The sequence below is a fragment of the Schistocerca nitens genome, chromosome 1, assembly GCF_023898315.1.
Source record: "Schistocerca nitens isolate TAMUIC-IGC-003100 chromosome 1, iqSchNite1.1, whole genome shotgun sequence".
In the NCBI taxonomy this organism is placed as follows: domain Eukaryota; kingdom Metazoa; phylum Arthropoda; class Insecta; order Orthoptera; family Acrididae; genus Schistocerca; species Schistocerca nitens.
This window is the reverse complement of record NC_064614.1, coordinates 737,064,325-737,083,812: the sequence shown is the minus strand read 5'-3', so window position 1 is coordinate 737,083,812 and position 19,488 is coordinate 737,064,325. Positions and strand designations below refer to the sequence as shown.

The 19,488-nt window shown below is 45.1% G+C and overlaps 1 protein-coding gene across 1 annotated transcript in view; it reads left to right on the top strand.

Annotated features, from left to right (window-relative positions):
* The window catches only part of LOC126260207 (Kazal peptide Pr13a-like), an 87,713-nt gene that overhangs the window by 28,935 nt on the left and 39,290 nt on the right, over positions 1 to 19,488 (top strand). Inside the window, exon 2 of the mRNA XM_049957499.1 lies at positions 11,451 to 11,606. Coding sequence (XP_049813456.1) covers positions 11,451 to 11,606 — 156 coding nt within the window. The remainder of the gene's footprint in view (positions 1 to 11,450; positions 11,607 to 19,488) is intronic.

Genomic DNA, 19,488 nt, shown 5'->3' with positions numbered 1-19,488 from the left:
AGAACTACTTAAACCTAACTAACCTAAGGACATTACACACATCCATGCCCGAGGCAGGATTCGAACCTGCGACCGTAGCGGTTGCGCGGTTCCAGACTGACGCGTCTAGAACCGCTCGGCCACACCGAACCGGGTAAGAATTTAAAGAAAGATCTCTAGTATCTCGCTAGAAATTACTTGCAAAATTTGAAGAGTATTCAAGTGAGGAACCTTAATTTACTGTAATCTATTCGGTGCTGGTGATGTAGTTATTGCGAAGAGAAGCTTGACTACAGTAGGTGGAAAGGAATATACGAGAGACAGAATTATGGATACGCCATTCATGTATTTCAGTACAATACGAAGTCTGTTTTCAAAATTAGGTAATGATGCAGTAAGTCTCGAGACATTAATACAGTCACACGAGTAGCCCAAAGTACGGACAAGAGACGGGAAACCCATTGATCCTAGACTCAGACTGACATGTCATGAAGCTACAATGAACTGTCACCTTCTGCCTGTAATTCAGCCGGAGAGTAAACAGACATGAGACCTCCGGGTATTCTGATAAACGAAATATTTAAATAGCAGTGCTGTCAGGGTAAACAGTTACTTCGAGATGAACGCTGAGCAACGCACTCGGCCAAGTTAGCTCTGTGGGACGTTATATATGTTGTTGCTTGTGCCATTCATCGTGACGTGACTGAAGACGATAGAAATCTTGATGGACGGCGTGACGCTGTCCTTCGTCACAGCGGCCTCAGAGCTACGACAGTTTGTGACCCAGGTGCATCCGCAGGTAGTTTTATAGCTCGGCAGGTGGCGGAAGGTAGTATATGTTTTACATTACCAAGCAATTGTATAGTTTACTGCTTCGTTGCTGTAAATTGAACACTTAACGTCTGCATACAGCGTCCAACGATCCTTATGAAAAGGCTATATTACGTATGCTGGTTGCAAACCAACGTAAAGTCAAGGAATGTCTATCACGTTTCAAGTATAGCGTAACTTGGTATATTTGGGAGTATGTTTCTCTTCCAGTGAAAGTCTATACACATTTTAAAGACGTCTTTGTCTTTCACTATATGCCTAATAGATTTCATCTGATATATGGTCATATCGATAGGTGAATTACAGTAACAATTCACCTTGAAAATTATGAAAGTTGACCTAACCTCCAGTTTATAATGATCCACTGTAGACGGGAATTTAATATCTGACAAAGGAATCATGTTAAATTTGTAATTATAAATATAGTACCGTGAAGCAGAGTTCTGACACTGAATACTTCCTGTTTTCAAAAGAATGTACTGTCCCTTTGACACTGAAGTCATTAACGATGGTAAGCCGATAACCATAATACACACTACCCATTCACAATAGTACGACGGCTTCACAATAGCCTGTTGACTCACCTGCGGTATGCAAAACAACAGCCGGTTGTAGCTACATAGATTCTGCGAATCCCCTCTATACGCTCAACTTACACGATCCCAACTGAGTCAGGTAGCGCAGTTGTAAGATGCTGGACACGTATTCAAGAGGTTGGGGATTCAAAAATTTGTCCAGCCATCCAAATTTAGTTTTGTTGCGATTTTCTCAAAAAAAAATTACGAGATGGTTTCTTCCTCAATCAAAGTTTTACTTCGTCTCTAAAGACAACGTCGTCGACTGGATGCCACACCCTAATCTTCATTCCTTGTTTCACACGATTCCTGGTGATACGAAGGTAGTCCTACTTTTCTTCTGAGCTGGGGCCCTCTAATTTGCACATTGTATATGTTATATGGTGCCTGGATATTTCTGCAGTGATGGAATCGAACGTTGCTCTTCATTATGCTCCTCTCATATTCGAACGTTATCGCTTTGCACAACGTGGAATTGTCTTACTAACAAATATCACAGTCACAGTGGTAAATTAAGTCTTGACGTGATGCCATTTATGAGCAATAATACTGACTTACTCCGTAATTTTCAGCGTGTCGTCTGTAACATCATCATTTTCTCCCACGACATTACACTGCTACTACCAGCCCCTGTATGTTTTGGACAGCGAGTATGATACTGATGTTCTCTTGGTAAATGGTGTACTGTCAGAGTATCAGTACTGTGACGTAACATTATCAGGCGACTACTATGGTGTGTGGTGGCGCACACCGGACTTCCATTTGGGATGAGTAGGGTTCGAAACCACTTCCGTCCATCCAGATTTAGGCTTCCCGCAGATCCGTAAATCAGTTTAAATGCATGCCAGGATAGTTTTTCCGAAATGGTCACGACCGATTTACTTCCCCTTCTTTGCCCAATCCAAGCTATTATTATGTCTCTAATTAGCTCATCATCTACGAGACGTTAAACCCAATTTTCCTTTCTTCCTTCAGATACTTGATTCGTTTGTTTCGCATTCCAGCCACGCAGTTTCCTTAACTCTGTGACTGTAGGCTGTTATCTCGTTGAAAACTCACTGAAATCAGCTGCTTCTCCTGCCAGCCTCACATTTAACTGATCTAATGAAACATCTGGAGTCTGTTGTTGTTGTGGTCTTCAGTCCTGAGACTGGTTTGATGCAGCTCTCCATGCTACTCTATCCTGTGCAAGCTTCTTCATCTCCCAGTACCTACTGCAAGCTACATCCTTCTGAATCTGCTTAGTGTATTCATCTCTTGGTCTCCCTCTACGATTTTTACCCTCCACGCTGCCCTCCAATGCTAAATTTGTGATCCCTTGATGCCTCAAAACATGTCCTACCAACCGATCCCTTCTTCTAGTCAAGTTGTGCCACAAACTTCTCTTATCCCCAATCCTATTCAACACCTCCTCATTAGTTATGTGATCTACCCATCTAATCTTCAGCATTCTTCTGTAGCACCACATTTCGAAAGCTTCTATTCTCTTCTTGTCCGAACTGGTTATCGTCCATGCTTCACTTCCATACATGGCTACACTCCATACAAATACTTTCAGAAACGACTTCCTGACACTTAAATCTATACTCGATGTTAACAAATTTCTCTTCTTCAGAAACGATTTCCTTGCCATTGCCAATCTACATTTTATACCATCTCTATTTCGACCATCATCAGTTATTTTACTCCCTAAATAGCAAAACTCCTTTACTACTTTAAGTGTCTCATTTCCTAATCTAATCCCCTCAGCATCACCCGATTTAATTTGACTACATTCCATTATCCTCGTTTTGCTTTTGTTGATGTTCATCTTATATCATCCTTTCAAGACACTGTCCATTCCGTTCAACTGCTCTTCCAAGTCCTTTGCTGTCTCTGACAGAATTACAATGTCATCGGCGAACCTCAAAGTTTTTACTTCTTCTCCATGAATTTTAATACCTACTCCGAATTTTTCTTTTGTTTCCTTTACTGCTTGCTCAATATACAGATTGAATAACATCGGGGAGAGGCTACAACCCTGTCTCACTCCTTTCCCAACCATGCTTCCCTTTCATGCCCCTCGACTCTTATAACTGCCATCTGGTTTCTGTACAAATTGTAAATAGCCTTTCGCTCCCTGTATTTTACCCCTACCACCTTCAGAATTTCAAAGAGAGTATTCCAGTTAACATTGTCAAAAGCTTTCTCTAAGTCTACAAATGCTAGAAACGTAGGTTTGCCTTTTCTTAATCTTTGTTCTAAGATAAGTCGTAAGGTTAGTATTGCCTCATTGCATCTGGAATCTATCGAACAGATTTAGTACATCACATGCCTTCTACATTATTTAGGCGTTCTCATTTCACGGCGACCGTTAGCATTTTTTCCTCTGTGATTATTGTAGATGCAGTTGATATAAAATCGTACGAGGGCTATTCAGAAATTAACGTTCCATTGGGTATTAAAAATGAAGAAATGGTTATAGCTTCATGGAGCTTGCTAACTGGAAAAGGAGACCGTGGAGGTAGCATTGTGTCAGTTAGCTTTCTCTTTCGTTCGTTAGTGTGTGAGCAGTAAACTAGTGAAATGGACGGTGTTATTGCATCTCCCACCAGTTACGAGGTATGTTCTGTCATTAGCTTCCTGCAAGCAGAACGACTCAGTGCCGCAGAGATTCGTCGTCGGTTGCGTCTTGTGTATGAGGATGGGGTTATGAGTGATGCAGAGAATTGAAGACTGGGGCTGCGTAGATGTGCATAATGACAGTGGTCGAGGAAAACATTCAGATGTGATTAATGAAATTGTTTAAAGCGTTGACGAAACCGTACGTCCGAGAAATTGACTCATAATTTCCGAAATTTCTGATGGTATATCTCAAATTTCAGAGAGACTGGGTTGTCATAAGTTTTGTGGACGGTCGGCACCAAAATATCTGACCGACGTTGGCAAAACTGAAAAGGTGATGAGAGCATTGTTGAATTATTTGTAGGACACAAATCGGTTGAATGCTACCAATTATTACTGTTGAAAGAATGGGTTCAGCCTTGAGACTCCTTCAGCGCTACCGTGAACATGATGAGGAATTGCAGAATAGGTTGGTGACTTGGGACGAAACATAGGAGCAGTACGTGAAGTCGGAAGCTGAGGAACAATCCAGACAGTCCACACACTCGTTCTACTACTACGATCAAAAAATTCGTGGAGACATTTTCAAACCGCAAAATGATGGTTACCTGCTTTTGGTATCACAAAGAAATTCTGACAATAGAGTTCATAAGAGCAACGCGCGGACGTGCTGTACATCACAGATTTGCTGTAGGATGCTTACGAAAGTTCGAAGGGCAATCCAAAACAAACAGTGCAGGACGATTACTCTCCTTCACGAAATGAGGCTACCCCATACTGCGAATAAAATGAAGGAAAATCTTAGTTTTTTTGAGAGGGAAATTTTTCAAAGTCTTCTTTGGCACCAAGTGACTTTCATCTCATCCCCAAGCTGAAGGCCTCATTGGCTACTCGGCACTTCACGACCGACGATGAGCTCAAGTATTCTGTCAACAACTGACTGCAGGACCACGTAGCACCATTTTATGAGGAACGGATAATGAAGTTCGTATCACGGTACGACATGTGTTTGATATTAGATGGCGACTAGGTAGAGAACTGTTTTAAAATTTGTATCTATTTTTTTTTTTTTTTTTTTTTTTGACAGCCAGTCGGAGATGAAGTTATGAAACAGTCCTCGTATTTTCTGGACAGGAAAATTTCATTTACTTCTGTTCCTTTTGACATGGGTCTATTTGTACACTGCCGCAAAGAAATGAAACTCACAATGACAAGGTCATTTTATTAACAAGTGATGCTCTGGAAATGCGGCGATGTAGAAGATTACTTCGAATACCGTGGACAGCTTAGTAAACTGGTGAATAGATTCTGTTGCAGCTCGGCATTAGAACAAAATTGTCGACTCTTGTCAACTAAAACCAGCTGAAATATTTTGGTCACATTTCTAGAAGGCGAAAGACGGTGGAAAGAACAATCATAGAGGGAAAAGTCGACGGCCGAAGACCTAGAGGACGCGCACCATTGCAGTGGATAGACCAGATTAGAAGCTTGACGGTGATGGACTTGCAGCAGGCAAGTCACCTAGTCCAAAACGAAGTTTTATAGATACGAGCTGTTACAGGGCCTACAGCGCGACGCCACTACACTCTTGCGTAGGGTTAGATCAAATAGAGAGAGAGTGTGTGTGTTAAGTCATCACTGTAGGATGACATCTGCAGCAGATTGTCTCAAGCATCTTGCACCATTTGCTGCAATTCGGCAATGGTTCTTGCAGGCTCTGGAGCACTCGTAGGATTCCACTCCACCACGTCACACCTGTGTTCAGTTGGTGAGAGATCTGGTGCTCTGGTTGGCCAGAGCAGTTGTTCTGACTAGGAAGCAAGCGTTGCGTAGCAGCAGCTTATGTGGATGTTTGTGCATTGTCCTGCTGAAAAACCCATCACCTTCCTGTCGAAGAAATGGCATCAGCATGGGGACAAAAACTTGTGTCGTGTGACGAGCACTGCTTACTTTACCCTGCAGAAACACCATATGTGACCGCGACTTGTAACTCGTGCGGCCTGGGGTGGGACCTGTGTGTAGTGGGTGCATGCAGTCCGGGATAGGCAGCTCGCTGTGTCTGTGCCGTGTATGTCCTTCACTCGCATACCCACAGAAGCTATCCTCATCAGTGAAGACGACAGAGCACCATTCCACCCTCGAGTCGGCTCTTTCATGACACCAGAGTAGCCACGCTTGGCGGTGTCGTTGCGTCACTGGGTGCCTGGTCGGAGGCACACGTAATATTTCTCCTGCAGCAAGCAAACGGCTCCCAATTGTACTCACTGAAGCGACAGGTGCAACATCTGCCCGAATTTTTGTCCCTGGGTTATGCTCGGTCGACCATCAGTGCTCGAACAATACATCGATCTTCACTTGCGTCTGTAGTATGTGGGCGTTCAAACCCTGGTCTACAGGTGTGGAAATGTTCCACAGATCACTGCTAAAGACAGCGACACACGTGTAGTTCGCGCAGATTCATTATGCGACCCGGTTCAAATGGCTGAAGCTGTTGAACAGCAGTACGAGACAGTTAGTTCCCTGAGCACCATCTGATCACCGATGACCGTATCCCACCTAGCGCGAATCGTGAAAAATTCGTGAGTTTGCTCTTTCCAATAGCACGTGGTTCACACATACAACTCAAATAACATAATACTACGATTTTTTAAAATAGGATAATTGTTTTTGATACACCCTGCATATTGCCTCTTGGCGCTACTTTATGCGACAGACACACAGAGTCAAATACACTGTTTGTCAATGTACTGCGCGAGCTTCAAACGTATCAGAAATGGGTCAAAAACAATTTTAAAATATGGATTGTAACGTCCCCTTAGAAAAATTATAACCTTAATAGTGTTCAAAAGTCATATATATATATATATATATATATATATATATATATATATATATATATATATATATACACACACACTCCTGGAAATTGAAATAAGAACACCGTGAATTCATTGTCCCAGGAAGGGGAAACTTTATTGACACATTCCTGGGGTCAGATACATCACATGATCACACTGACAGAACCACAGGCACATAGACACAGGCAACAGAGCATGCACAATGTCGGCACTAGTACAGTGTATATCCACCTTTCGCAGCAATGCAGGCTGCTATTCTCCCATGGAGACGATCGTAGATATGCTGGATGTAGTCCTGTGGAACGGCTTGCCATGCCATTTCCACCTGGCGCCTCAGTTGGACCAGCGTTCGTGCTGGACGTGCAGACCGCGTGAGACGACGCTTCATCCGGTCCCAAACATGCTCAATGGGGGACAGATCCGGAGATCTTGCTGGCCAGGGTAGTTGACTTACACCTTCTAGAGCACGTTGGGTGGCACGGGATACATGCGGACGTGCATTGTCCTGTTGGAACAGCAAGTTCCCTTGCCGGTCTAGGAATGGTAGAACGATGGGTTCGATGACGGTTTGGATGTGCCGTGCACTATTCAGTGTCCCCTCGACGATCACCAGTGGTGTACGGCCAGTGTAGGAGATCGCTCCCCACACCATGATGCCGGGTGTTGGCCCTGTGTGCCTCGGTCGTATGCAGTCCTGATTGTGGCGCTCACCTGCACGGCGCCAAACACGCATACGACCATCATTGGCACCAAGGCAGAAGCGACTCTCATCGCTGAAGACGACACGTCTCCATTCGTCCCTCCATTCACGCCTGTCGCGACACCACTGGAGGCGGGCTGCACGATGTTGGGGCGTGAGCGGAAGACGGCCTAACGGTGTGCGGGATCGTAGCCCAGCTTCATGGAGACGGTTGCGAATGGTCCTCGCCGATACCCCAGGAGCAACAGTGTCCCTAATTTGCTGGGAAGTGGCGGTGCGGTCCCCTACGGCACTGCGTAGGATCCTACGGTCTTGGCGTGCATCCGTGCGTCGCTGCGGTCCGGTCCCAGGTCGACGGGCACGTGCACCTTCCGCCGACCACTGGCGACAACATCGATGTACTGTGGAGACCTCACGCCCCACGTGTTGAGCAATTCGGCGGTACGTCCACCCGGCCTCCCGCATGCCCACTATACGCCCTCGCTCAAAGTCCGTCAACTGCACATACGGTTCACGTCCACGCTGTCGCGGCATGCTACCAGTGTTAAAGACTGCGATGGAGCTCCGTATGCCACGGCAAACTGGCTGACACTGACGGCGGCGGTGCACAAATGCTGCGCAGCTAGCGCCATTCGACGGCCAACACCGCGGTTCCTGGTGTGTCCGCTGTGCCGTGCGTGTGATCATTGCTTGTACAGCCCTCTCGCAGTGTCCGGAGCAAGTATGGTGGGTCTGACACACCGGTGTCAATGTGTTCTTTTTTCCATTTCCAGGAGTGTATATATATATGAGTTCATAACATCCAGTCTTACAAATTTCCGTTTTCTGACGGACACATGTCCAGATCGTCCGCTCTCAAAACTCTGCCATCTCTCCCCCCCACATCCACCACTGCTGGCTGCGCAACGCTACGCGCTGTTCACATCCAACTGCCCAACACTACACAAGCGAATATTCCAACAATGAGTCCAACGAGCCACAGACTGCACACAGCACAGTCAGTGATTTTCATACAGTGCGCTGCGTGGCGTTACCAACATAAAAACCTAAACAGCCTACTTGCAGGCTATATCATCATTATTGATATTGTAAAAAAATTGCATTTTCATCACGATGTTTTTTTTATTTAGCCATGCGTCTTCTCTTTCGGCTGCTTACTTATTATCACTAATAGAGAAACGTCGCTCGTCCTTCCTCTCAGTTTTAGCACGTTTCTTAGCTACTTATACTAAAAGTTTCAATCGCTATATTTAAACGCTTTGCATCACTGCACTCGTCTGTTGATAAGCCTTCGAAAGCCGTTAAAAATTACACTATTTCATTTAAAAACGACGCTTGCTTTCAGTATCTCGATTCATGCAAGAATTAAGAGTATTAACCGCTCAACAAAATTACGGCCTCTCACAGTACAGTCATTTGTAAAAAACCTCACTTTGATATGTGGAACAGTTCTCAAAATAAAAGTGGTGTTATGTCGTCTGTAGCTCACCCTGCATACAGTGCACTGTACGGCATTAACTTGTTCATTTCGATTTGACAACAGAGTTCAAAAGTGTTGCAACGCCGTTACATTAACACTTCGTTAGGCAAGTCGTTTGCATCAGTTTTCTTTGGTCATTGATCACTGGGTGCGAACCTGTTTGCGACGTATCTTGTAAGTGTCCTTCCAGACGACGAGGAAATCTACACGCGTTATTTTATTCATGCTGAGGACACTTGTACCACGGCGGCTGCTTGTCACTTCCAGTATGTTACCAATAAAGCACTTCTGCCGAAACTGAGTTTCAAGCAATATTTAATTCAGACGCGTTGCTCCTCCAACTCCGCCATCTCGAAATTCGCAAACTTTGCGATACATCGTTCTACTCAATACAGCACTGAGCAATAACTAACAGACACACAACAATGAAATTACCGGGAGCCATACGTCAAACACAGGTATGTGCAGGGATGCCAACTTCATTTCCGGAATTTTTTGAACTGACCTCGTAGTTTTCGTCCACTTGATTATACTGTTGCGCAGTCGTCTTTCTTCTACTTGAGTTTCCTACCGAAAATACGCACCACGGGACGAAATTTCATTAGACAAATTTTTATACTGTCCATATGCAAGGAGTCGTGGCGTGGCGTCTCAGAGCGCAAATTTTGGTTCATCCTGTGTACAGTAGAGCTATATGATGGTAACTGTCGGTAGTAAGCGACGCTGCATATTGCACTGCTTACGACCGCAGACTACGGGGAAAAAATGACATAACAAGAGTATCGAGCATCCTTCGACAATGGAGCCAAAGCCTAAAAGTCGGTACAAGTATGTTGGATTGTATCCGGCAATGGAGCGAAAAGTGTTAATACACTCATGCTCATAAATTAAGGATAATTGCACAATGTGGTGCCACACAACGTGGCACTACACAAAACTGACGCTAATAGCATAGGCACGTAGGGAACACACATGAAACAGATCTGTAAGTCCACGGTATTGACGATAAGTTGAGGAAACGGTCCTGGTACCCATGTGCTGCCGAACACCACTATTTCCTGCGCATGTACCCCGACATCAATATGCATATGATCACCATGCACACGTACACAGGCCGCCCAACGGGTTGGCGTACTCTGTATCAGGTAGTCGAGCAGCTGCTGGGGTATAGTGCCCCATTCTTGCACCATTGCCTGTCGGAGCTCCTGAAGTGTTGTAGAGGTTTGAAGACGTGCAGCAATACGTCGACCGAGAGCATCCCAGACGTGCTCGATGGGGTTTATGTCTGGAGAACAGGCAGACCACTGCATTCGCCTGATATCTTCTGTTTCGAGGTGCTCCTCCACGATGGCAGCTCGGTGGGGCCATGCGTTATCATCCATCAGGAGGAAGGTGGGACCCACTGCACCCCTGAAAAGGCGGACATACTGGTCCAAAATGACGTCCCGATACACCTGACCTGTTAAAGTTAATCTGTCAAAGACAGGCAGGGGTGTACGTGCACCAATCATAATGTCACCCCACACCATCAAACCACGACCTCCATACAGGTCTCTTTCAAGGACATTAAGGGGTCGGTATCTGGTTCCTGGTTCACACCAGATGAAAAGCCGTCGAGAATCACTGTTCAGACTATACCTGGACTCGTCTGTGAACATAACCTGAGACCACTGAACCGATGACCATGTACTGTATTCTCGACACCAGGCTTCACAGGCTCTCCTGTGACTAGGGGTCAGTGGAATGCACCTTGCAGGTCTCCCGGCGAATAAACCATGTCTGTTCAGTTGTCTGTAGACTGTGTCTAGAGACAACTGTGCCAGTGGCTGTGGTAAGGTCCAGAGCAAGGCTACCTGCAGTTCTCAGTGGCCGTCTGCGGACACTGATAGTGAGATGTCGGTCATCTTGTGGTGTTGTACACTGTGGACGCCCCATACTGTAGCGCCTGGAAGCGTTTCCTATCTGCTGGAATCGTTGCCATAATCTTGAGATCACACTTCGTGGCACACGTAGGGCCCGTGCCGTGTTTGACCAGCCTCTCGTCGCCCTAGTATTCTACCCCTCATAACGCCATCAATTGTGTTCTTTGAGCCATTTTCAACACACAGCCACCATTAGCACGTCTCAAAACGTCTGCACACTTACTCGCTGTACTGTACTCTGACATGCACCAACACACGTCTGCGTATGTGGACTGCTGCCAGCGCCACCGTGCGACGACCGCAGGTCATATTCACCGCATGGTCATAACCCAAGGTGATTTAAACCCGCAAACTGGCCACCAGAGCGTTGTTTCACCATGTATCAGCATTATCCTTAATTTATGAGCATGAGTGTAGTTACTGGGATGCCACTCACTATTCGTGTAGAGTACAGACTGTACCAGTTTGTCACTGTAGTGTTTACGATGTCACGTGTTGCAGCGGTGGGTGAGGCGGCCCGCTCGACGTCGACGGTGAAGTGCAACTGCAGGTGTGATCTGAAGGCCAGCCCCGTCTGCGCCAGGGACTCGACGGGCGACGTCGACACCTTCCAGAACATCTGCATGCTCTCCTGCTACAACTGCACCATGGACAAGGGTGAGTCACGCTGCGCCCCTGGGACAACGGGGATGCCTCATACTCTGCAGCCCTCGTGGCGATCTGAAGCTTCCTGGCAGGCTTAAATTACGTGCTGGAACGGGACACGAACCAAGCTTTCGCAGACAGTGCCCGCCAAGAGTCAGAATTCGCGTTTGAGTCCCGGTTCGGCACACAGTTTCGTCTGCCAGGGAGTCCATGTATGCCTCAGAATATAAAGGCATTACCCAAAAAAGTAAAAGGATCTTTAACTCTTCTTCACTTTCTGCTGTTAGTATGTCATCATTTGCACATCTAAGATGATTTATGTTTATCGCAGGTATTCTTCATCTAACCCGACGTTCCCCATAATGTGCACTGCATAAAAACTGAATAAATTAGATAACAATATGCGGCCTTGTGTACTCCTTTTTGGATTTTCACCCATTTAGTCGCTCCATGTATGGTTCTCCGTGGCTTCTTGATCAGAGTATAAATTCTGCGTGAGGTAAATGAGGTGATCTGGTACTTCCATGTTTTTGTGTACGTTCCATAATATAAGGTTAACGCAATCAAAGGCTCTGGCGTAATCAATAAAGCAGAGATATATACCTTTCTGGAAATCCTTTCCCATAACCCATCGGCTGTTGTCTTCCTTCACGAAATCGAGGCTTGTTCTTCGGGTGCTTCTCGATCCATATACTGCCGTAGTCTATTTCGTAAGATTTTACGCACGTCTTTGCTAGCAAGAGATAAGTGCGATTGTTCAATGTTTTGAACAGTGTTCAGAAATTCCCTTCTGTGGAAGCATGTTGAATACTGAGCTTTTAACTTTTGGCCACTGTTGGCATCTCCATATTTTCTGAAATATTGAATGCAACACTTTAAGTGCATTCTTTCCACTGATTTTGTACAATTGTGCTGTAATTCTATCGTAGCTAACACCCTTGCTTTTAGCAATATTTTCTACGGCCTGTTTGGCTTCGCTCTCCAAACTGTCTGTCTCTGGTTTTAAAATCACTTTAACTTCATCGTCATCAGTATGTAATTCTTTCTTATGTACATCTTCTACATAGTCCGCCCTTCTCTCTTTAATGTCGTCTGCTTCTATTAGATCTTTACCTTTTCTGTCTTTTATCCTACGAATTTTCGCCTGGAATTTTCCTTTAATATCTTCAATTTTCTTGTAACGATCCTTCGTCTTCCCCACTCGGCAACTCTCTTCAACCTTTTCTTTTTTGCACTGTTCATTTAAGAAGATACTCTTATCTCTTCTAGCTAATTTCCGATACTCTACATTTAATTTAAACATTGCTGATCCATCCCCCTTTAATTTTTGCTTTCCTTCGTTCTTCTCCTTTTACAATGTCTCACTCGATAAACGTTTGGAGTTCTTGCTGTTCTTTTTGAGAATGTGCTTTTCTGCTGTCTCCTTGACAGGATAGGCTGCTTCTGTCCACAGGAGATATGACGCCATAAGCATTAATACGCATAGAAAGCCAGCTTTTACTTAAAACGGAGCGAAAATTATCCAGACTATTTTCATCCAGGATTTGGTAGTGAGAGCACTTTGCGACTTTCAACAAACTTTATACATAATTTCAAACCTTTTCTAATTTGTTTCTCGCTTACATGTAAATCACATTCACTCATTTCTAAAGTAATCAGGCGTGAAGCTCTTTTGTACATGGCATTTCGAGTCTTTAAAGAATCGGGGCTGTACTGATGGCTTACTAAGTTTTAACCATGAGGAATGCTATTAATCGAATTCCTGGTTGTGGCTGACCGCAGAGGAACATCGCGTTTCATTAATACTTGCGGCAGCTCCCAAGGACAAGAAAATACAAGCACGCGCTCCAAGGTCTTATGGCAGACGAGTACTGAGCAAAGAATCGAGAGATCGCAGAGCGCAGTTTGATATCGAGATGCCTGACTTCCGGAAGGCATTCAGTAAAGTTCTGCACTGTCACTTCGTAAACAAAATACAAGCTTTCCATGACGTTTCGAGGCTGCAGCTGGATGACGACGACTTCTTGCCACGATATTTCAGCTGGCAGCCCTTTAGCCATCTTCAGGTGAGTGTTCTGCAGTGGAGATTGCTTGTTTTTTTTTTTTTCTTTATTGCATTTCGATTCCCCCCCCCCCCCCCCCCCTGCCTGGCAGCAGCGTAGGCCTCTCTATAGCCTACAGAAACAATAAAAACAGGTGATAAAACGGTGACATTGTAAAAATCTGTAAAATGGCGGAAAGTTGTGGAATTTAAAATATAATAACGTGGCGGTGACGATGTAGATGAAGACACACAGTAAGTAGACAGGCACAATTAAAGACACACGGCGACAGTCTGGTTTCTGTTCGCACGGGATAAAAAACACAACTGGTGACAGTACGGTGGCTGTTTGCAACACTGACAGGGGACGCACAACACTGAACATTCAGTTAAAACAGCACTATAGAGGCGACACGGTGGCAGATGGGGGTGTGGGGAGGACCTGGACCGATGAGGGAAAAAAAAAGAGGGGAGGCAAGGAAAAGGGTGGGAGCCGATGGAGGGAGAGGACATAGAAAAGGGAGGGGGGGGCAGGACGGATGCAGAAAGGGTTGGGGAAGGCAGTGGAGGGGAAAGCAAAAGTACTCGGGGGAGAGAAGGGAGTCAGAGAGAGGGTAGGCGGGGAAAAAACAGGGTGGAAGGACGGGGGAGAGGAGCCCGGGAAAAGGACAGAGGGAGGAAGGGGGAGGTGAGAATCAGAGTTGATAGGAGGGATAAATGGAGGCAGAGAGGGCATCATCCGCGAGGGGGAGTTGATAAAAGCCACCTTGGGAAAGGAGATGAAGGGTGTAGAGGTGCAGGGTACGGGGGACACAACTGTGAAGTTGCGGCAGAGGGTAAGGGTTGGAGAGGACAGATGGCTCAAATGGCTCTGAGCACTATGGGACCAACTGTTGAGGTCATAAGTCCCCTAGAACTTAGAACTACTTACACCTAACTAACCTAAGGACATCACACACATCCATGCCTGAAGCAGGATTCGAACCTGCGACCGTAGCGGTCACGCAGCTCCAGACTGGGACAGGAGCAATCAGGGGATGAGGGGGATCAAGTCGGTGGTAGGTGTAGAGGACGTGGATATGTTGGAGGAACAGGAGCAAATGGGGGAAAGGAATCAGGTCATAGAGGATCCACATGGGGGACGGGAGGCGTATACGGAAGGCGAGGCGGAGTGCATGGCGCTTGAGGATCTGGAGGGACTTACAGAATTTGGGGTGGCGGGTAGGAGATTGCTAGTTCACATCACTAAGTTTATCCCAAAAATTGTTGCGGAGGCGCATGCGTAAAGGCAGCTGCTACATGAGCGTCCTCCATCGAGCTTAAGCTCCATTTGTGCAGCCCAAGCACATGGGTAATGGTGATACTATATGTGCGCTCTCTGTTGGAATGCGGGCTTGCAGAGTTAAAATTCAGTGTGAAATTAACAGAATTAACTGTCGCTGGACGTGTCATTAGTCATAAAATGTCTCCCTTCTGAAGATAGTAAAGAAATCATCAGGTCGCATGCCTTATCCAGTCGAAAGCTGGAATCACGATTTATTAAGATCTTCCACCAAACGTATTGCCCTCGATCCCCTAATAACTGAATACCAGAAGGATCTTACCACACTGGAAAGGTATTCTGTAGATTCCAGCTTTTCGCAATCCCAGATCGTCCTTTGCCGCACAGAGAAGAGCCCAAACCTTTGTAGACGCTTTGTAGAGTCTTAATTTCGACGAAATATTGCCGACATATAGGGGGAACACCTTAAACTTGAACCACTCTTTCTCCTCTTGCGCTTGTGGGTGATCACGTTTGTTCCTCCTCAAAGCTGTGCTGATCTGATGTGGAGACTATCCATTATCTTTGAACACAGATTCAGTTTTCTTTAATATCTTCAGAAACAAATCATTTTATAACTAATAACGCATCTAGCGACAGTTAATTTTATTACCTTGACATCTGAATTTTAACTCCGCGAGCCCGCTTTCCGACAAAGAGCGCGCACGGAGCAGTATTCGAAGAGGCTGGCTCTGAGCACTATGGGACTCAACTGCTGAGGTCATTAGTCCCCTAGAACTTAGAACTAGTTAAACCTAACTAACCTAAGGACATCACAAACATCCATGCCCGAGGCAGGATTCGAACCTGCGACCGTAGCGGTCTTGCGGTTCCAGACTGCAGCGCCTTTAACCGCACGGCCAGTATTCGAAGAGGGCGCGAAACTCGACGGACTTCACTCGTGTAGCGGTTGCCTTTCCGCATGTGTCTCCGTGCAAATTTTTGGGATAACGTTGCGACGTGAACTAGCGATCTCTAGTGCAAAACACCCACCTGAAGATGGCTGAGTAGTTATCAGCCGAAATATCGTGGCAAGAAGTTGACATCGTCCGGCTGCAATTCCAAAACTTTATAGAATACTCTTTACGCAGGGAAAATTTCAAGAATCACGGAATAAAAGATTACCGAATATCAGACTGACTGGATTCATGACTCAGTAGCTCGCACAACTCAGCACGTCATTCTTAACAGGAAGAAGTAGTAAAAAAAAAAATGGTTCAAATGGCTCTGAGCACTATGGGACTTAACTTCTGAGGTAATCAGTCCCCTATAACTTAGAACTACTTAAACCTAACTAACCTAAGGACATCACACACATCCATGCCCGAGGCAGGATTCGAACCTGCGACCGTAGCGGTCGCGCGGTTCCAGACTGTAGCGCCTACAACCGCTCGGCCACTCCGGCCGCCTGAAGTAGTCAGATTTGAAGGTAAAGTTAGGAGTACCCGAAGGGAATGTTACAGAGCCGTTACTCTTCACTGTTTGCGTGAATGTGGTGACTAACATCGGAAACTCCACGTGGCTCTTCACAGATTATGCTGTCGTGCACAGGAAAGTTGTAATGAAAGAAAACTGTAGCACAGTGCTTGGAGCAGGGCTGGCAGGTGACCAGTAAGAGAGTTGAATAAATGCAAGATACTGCGTTTAAATAGGCAGAAAAACGGTTATTGTTCCATTACACTATTGACGATAAATCACTGGAAACAGCAACAAGCAGGAAAAATTTGCCAACATCTGTCCGGAGAAACTTGAAGAGGTTTCTTATACTTACTTGTCCAGCGGTCATCGGCCCCGTGGAGTGTAGACGAGGCGATGTGTCAAGAATCAGTTTCTACTGCCTTCTGTCCGCTTCTGTTCCCTCGCAGTCGACTATATTCAAAGCTACCGCATCTTTTATTACGTCGTCTTCCCATCTCTTTCTTAGTCTACCCAGGCATCTTTTTGTTCTAATATGGGCAATGAAAGTGATCTGCCCACTGGACTCGTCTGATCTTTCGATACTGTAAAACATTAGACTCGTTCATGAACTCGTAAATTTCATTATTATTTGCTATTCTCCAAGTACCTCCGCCCCTCACCTGGCTAAAGATTCTTTTCATCACTTATATTTCAAACGTTAGAAGTTTTTGCAACTTCTCCATAGTTACTGTCCAGCTTTCAGAACCATAGAGGACGATAGGGCGTATAACGGTATTGTAGATCTTCATTTCCGCAGAATTTGGTATGGCTATGGACTTGGACGTATCTCTGAGCGCATATAGACATCGGGAGTCAACAGTAATTCTTTCATTTACATCTATGGGTATTTGATTATAACAACTGTACCAACTTCCCAGATACTTGCACTGATTACAGACTTGAACCTGTCTTCGTCAACTGTGAAGTGCTCGTGTGGATGTTTAGTTCTGCCTACTTGAATATGGACTGTGTTTTTGTTTGTTGATGAGCAGTCCTGTTTACTTGCTGCTATGGCGACACTTTTGTACATTTCCACAAGATCTTGTTCACTCTTGCTCACCAACGCTTACAGCAAGATGAAGGAGAAGTAATTCCAGGCTGACATTCATGGGATGATTTCTATTGAAATGTAAGTCACCTTCGAAAGAAGTGCCTTCAAAACACCTGTTAGACCATTTCTTGAGTTTTGATCTTCAACTTGGGACCCGTTCTAGGTAGGATTAATGGCAGCGATATAAAAGAGCCAAATAAGAGTAGTGTATTTCGTGATGCATTTGGTTAGGAAGTGCGAGAGCGCTACGGAGATGCTACTCAAACTCCCGTGGCAGATTCTGTAAGAAGTGCGACATGGTTTACTGTTTAAATTAAATTGAACAAAAACATTGGTTTTAGGGTTCCGCACCTAAACCTTTACACGATAACTTTGTTGTCTGTGTGTCTCTCTGTCCGACTGTTAAAAACCCTTTTTCTGAGGATCAGGTAGACATAACACGTTAAATTTACGTCACATTCGAAGGTCTACGGTCGTTTGTTAGGGTTCCGTACCTAAATCGGTAAATATGGAAACCTTATAGGATCACTTTGTTGCCTGCCTGCCTGCCTGCCTGCCTGTCTCTCTGTCCGTCTGGTAACGGCCTGTTTCTCAGGATGGGGCAGACGCATCAAGTTTGAATTTAAGTCAAATATTGAGGTGTACGGTCCCTTAGCGGTGTAAAAAATTGAAGCTTCTAAATCAACGCAATCAAAAGATACGGCCATTTATGTCACATACTTTGATACTCGCAAAGTGACTCATCAAACCCTATTGAGTACTTCTCGTTGACCTGTAATCATGAAATTTGGCAAGAAGCAAAGTCGCGCACTACAACTAAAAAAATAATTCGAAAATTGTTAATTTCTAATTATATCACACGAAAAAACATTATTGTCACTTGTTTCCCGATTGTGTCTCTGTCCTTATGTTAATGGGTAGACGTATCAATTTGAAATTTATGTCACATACTAAAGTCTATGGTCCGACCCGCCAGGGTAGCCGAGAGCGCTAATGCGCTGCTTCCTGGACTCGGGTAGGCGCGCCGGCCCCGGATCGAATCCGCCCGGCGGATTAACGACGAGGGCCGGTGTGCGGCCAGCCTGGATGTGGTTTTTAGGCGGTTTTCCACATCCCGCTAGGTGAATACCGTGCTGGTCCCCACGTTACGCCTCAGTTACACGCGTCGCAGACATTTGAAACACGTCCGCACTATTTCACGATTTACACTGGATGCAGACAGTTGGGTTACACTGATTCCGTCCTGGGAGGTTGGGAGTGGCGACAGGAAGGGCATCTGGCCATACCTAACACTAACATTGCCAAATGCTTTGTAACCACGGCGACCCTGCGAGACTATGGCGTAAGTGAAAGAAAGACTAAAGTCTATGGTCCCTTGGCAGTGCAATAAATGTAAGCTTGTAAGTCAGTGCAGTCAAAAGATACAGTCATTTGCGTCACATATTTTGATACTCGCAAACTCTTTCATCAAAATCTATAAGGTACTCTGCCCTTGGACTATTATGTTATTGGGCAAGAAGATAGGCTTCACAGTACAAGAAAAGGGAAAAATCCGAACTTGGTAAATGGTAATCATATCATGCGAATAAAAAATGTTTTGTCATTTGTTTCCGAATAAAATTAAAACATTCTTGAAAGTCTGCGAATTCCCGGGACTGATATCCCGCTAAGTCCAACATCGATAACAGGCAAAAATCATCGAGATTCTCTGTTCTAGACTGGATGAACTGTCTACACAAATACTTAAGTTACTACAGAACCAGCAGAATACGAGTCCTGCCCGCACCTTGAAAACTTTTTCAGAATATATTCTTCCATTTTCTAAGAGTTTTCCTGCTAATATATTTCTCTGTATACAGCAATATCTTTCGCTGCCAGGTTGGTAGAACTGCCGATAACATTTACTTAGTCATCTGTGTCTAATAAAACTACAGATACTGCAAGGATACTGCCGGTATCATAATGCATGACATTTTTCTTCTGGGAAAGACTCGCTTCATGCAATGTGTGAGTAACTACTGGA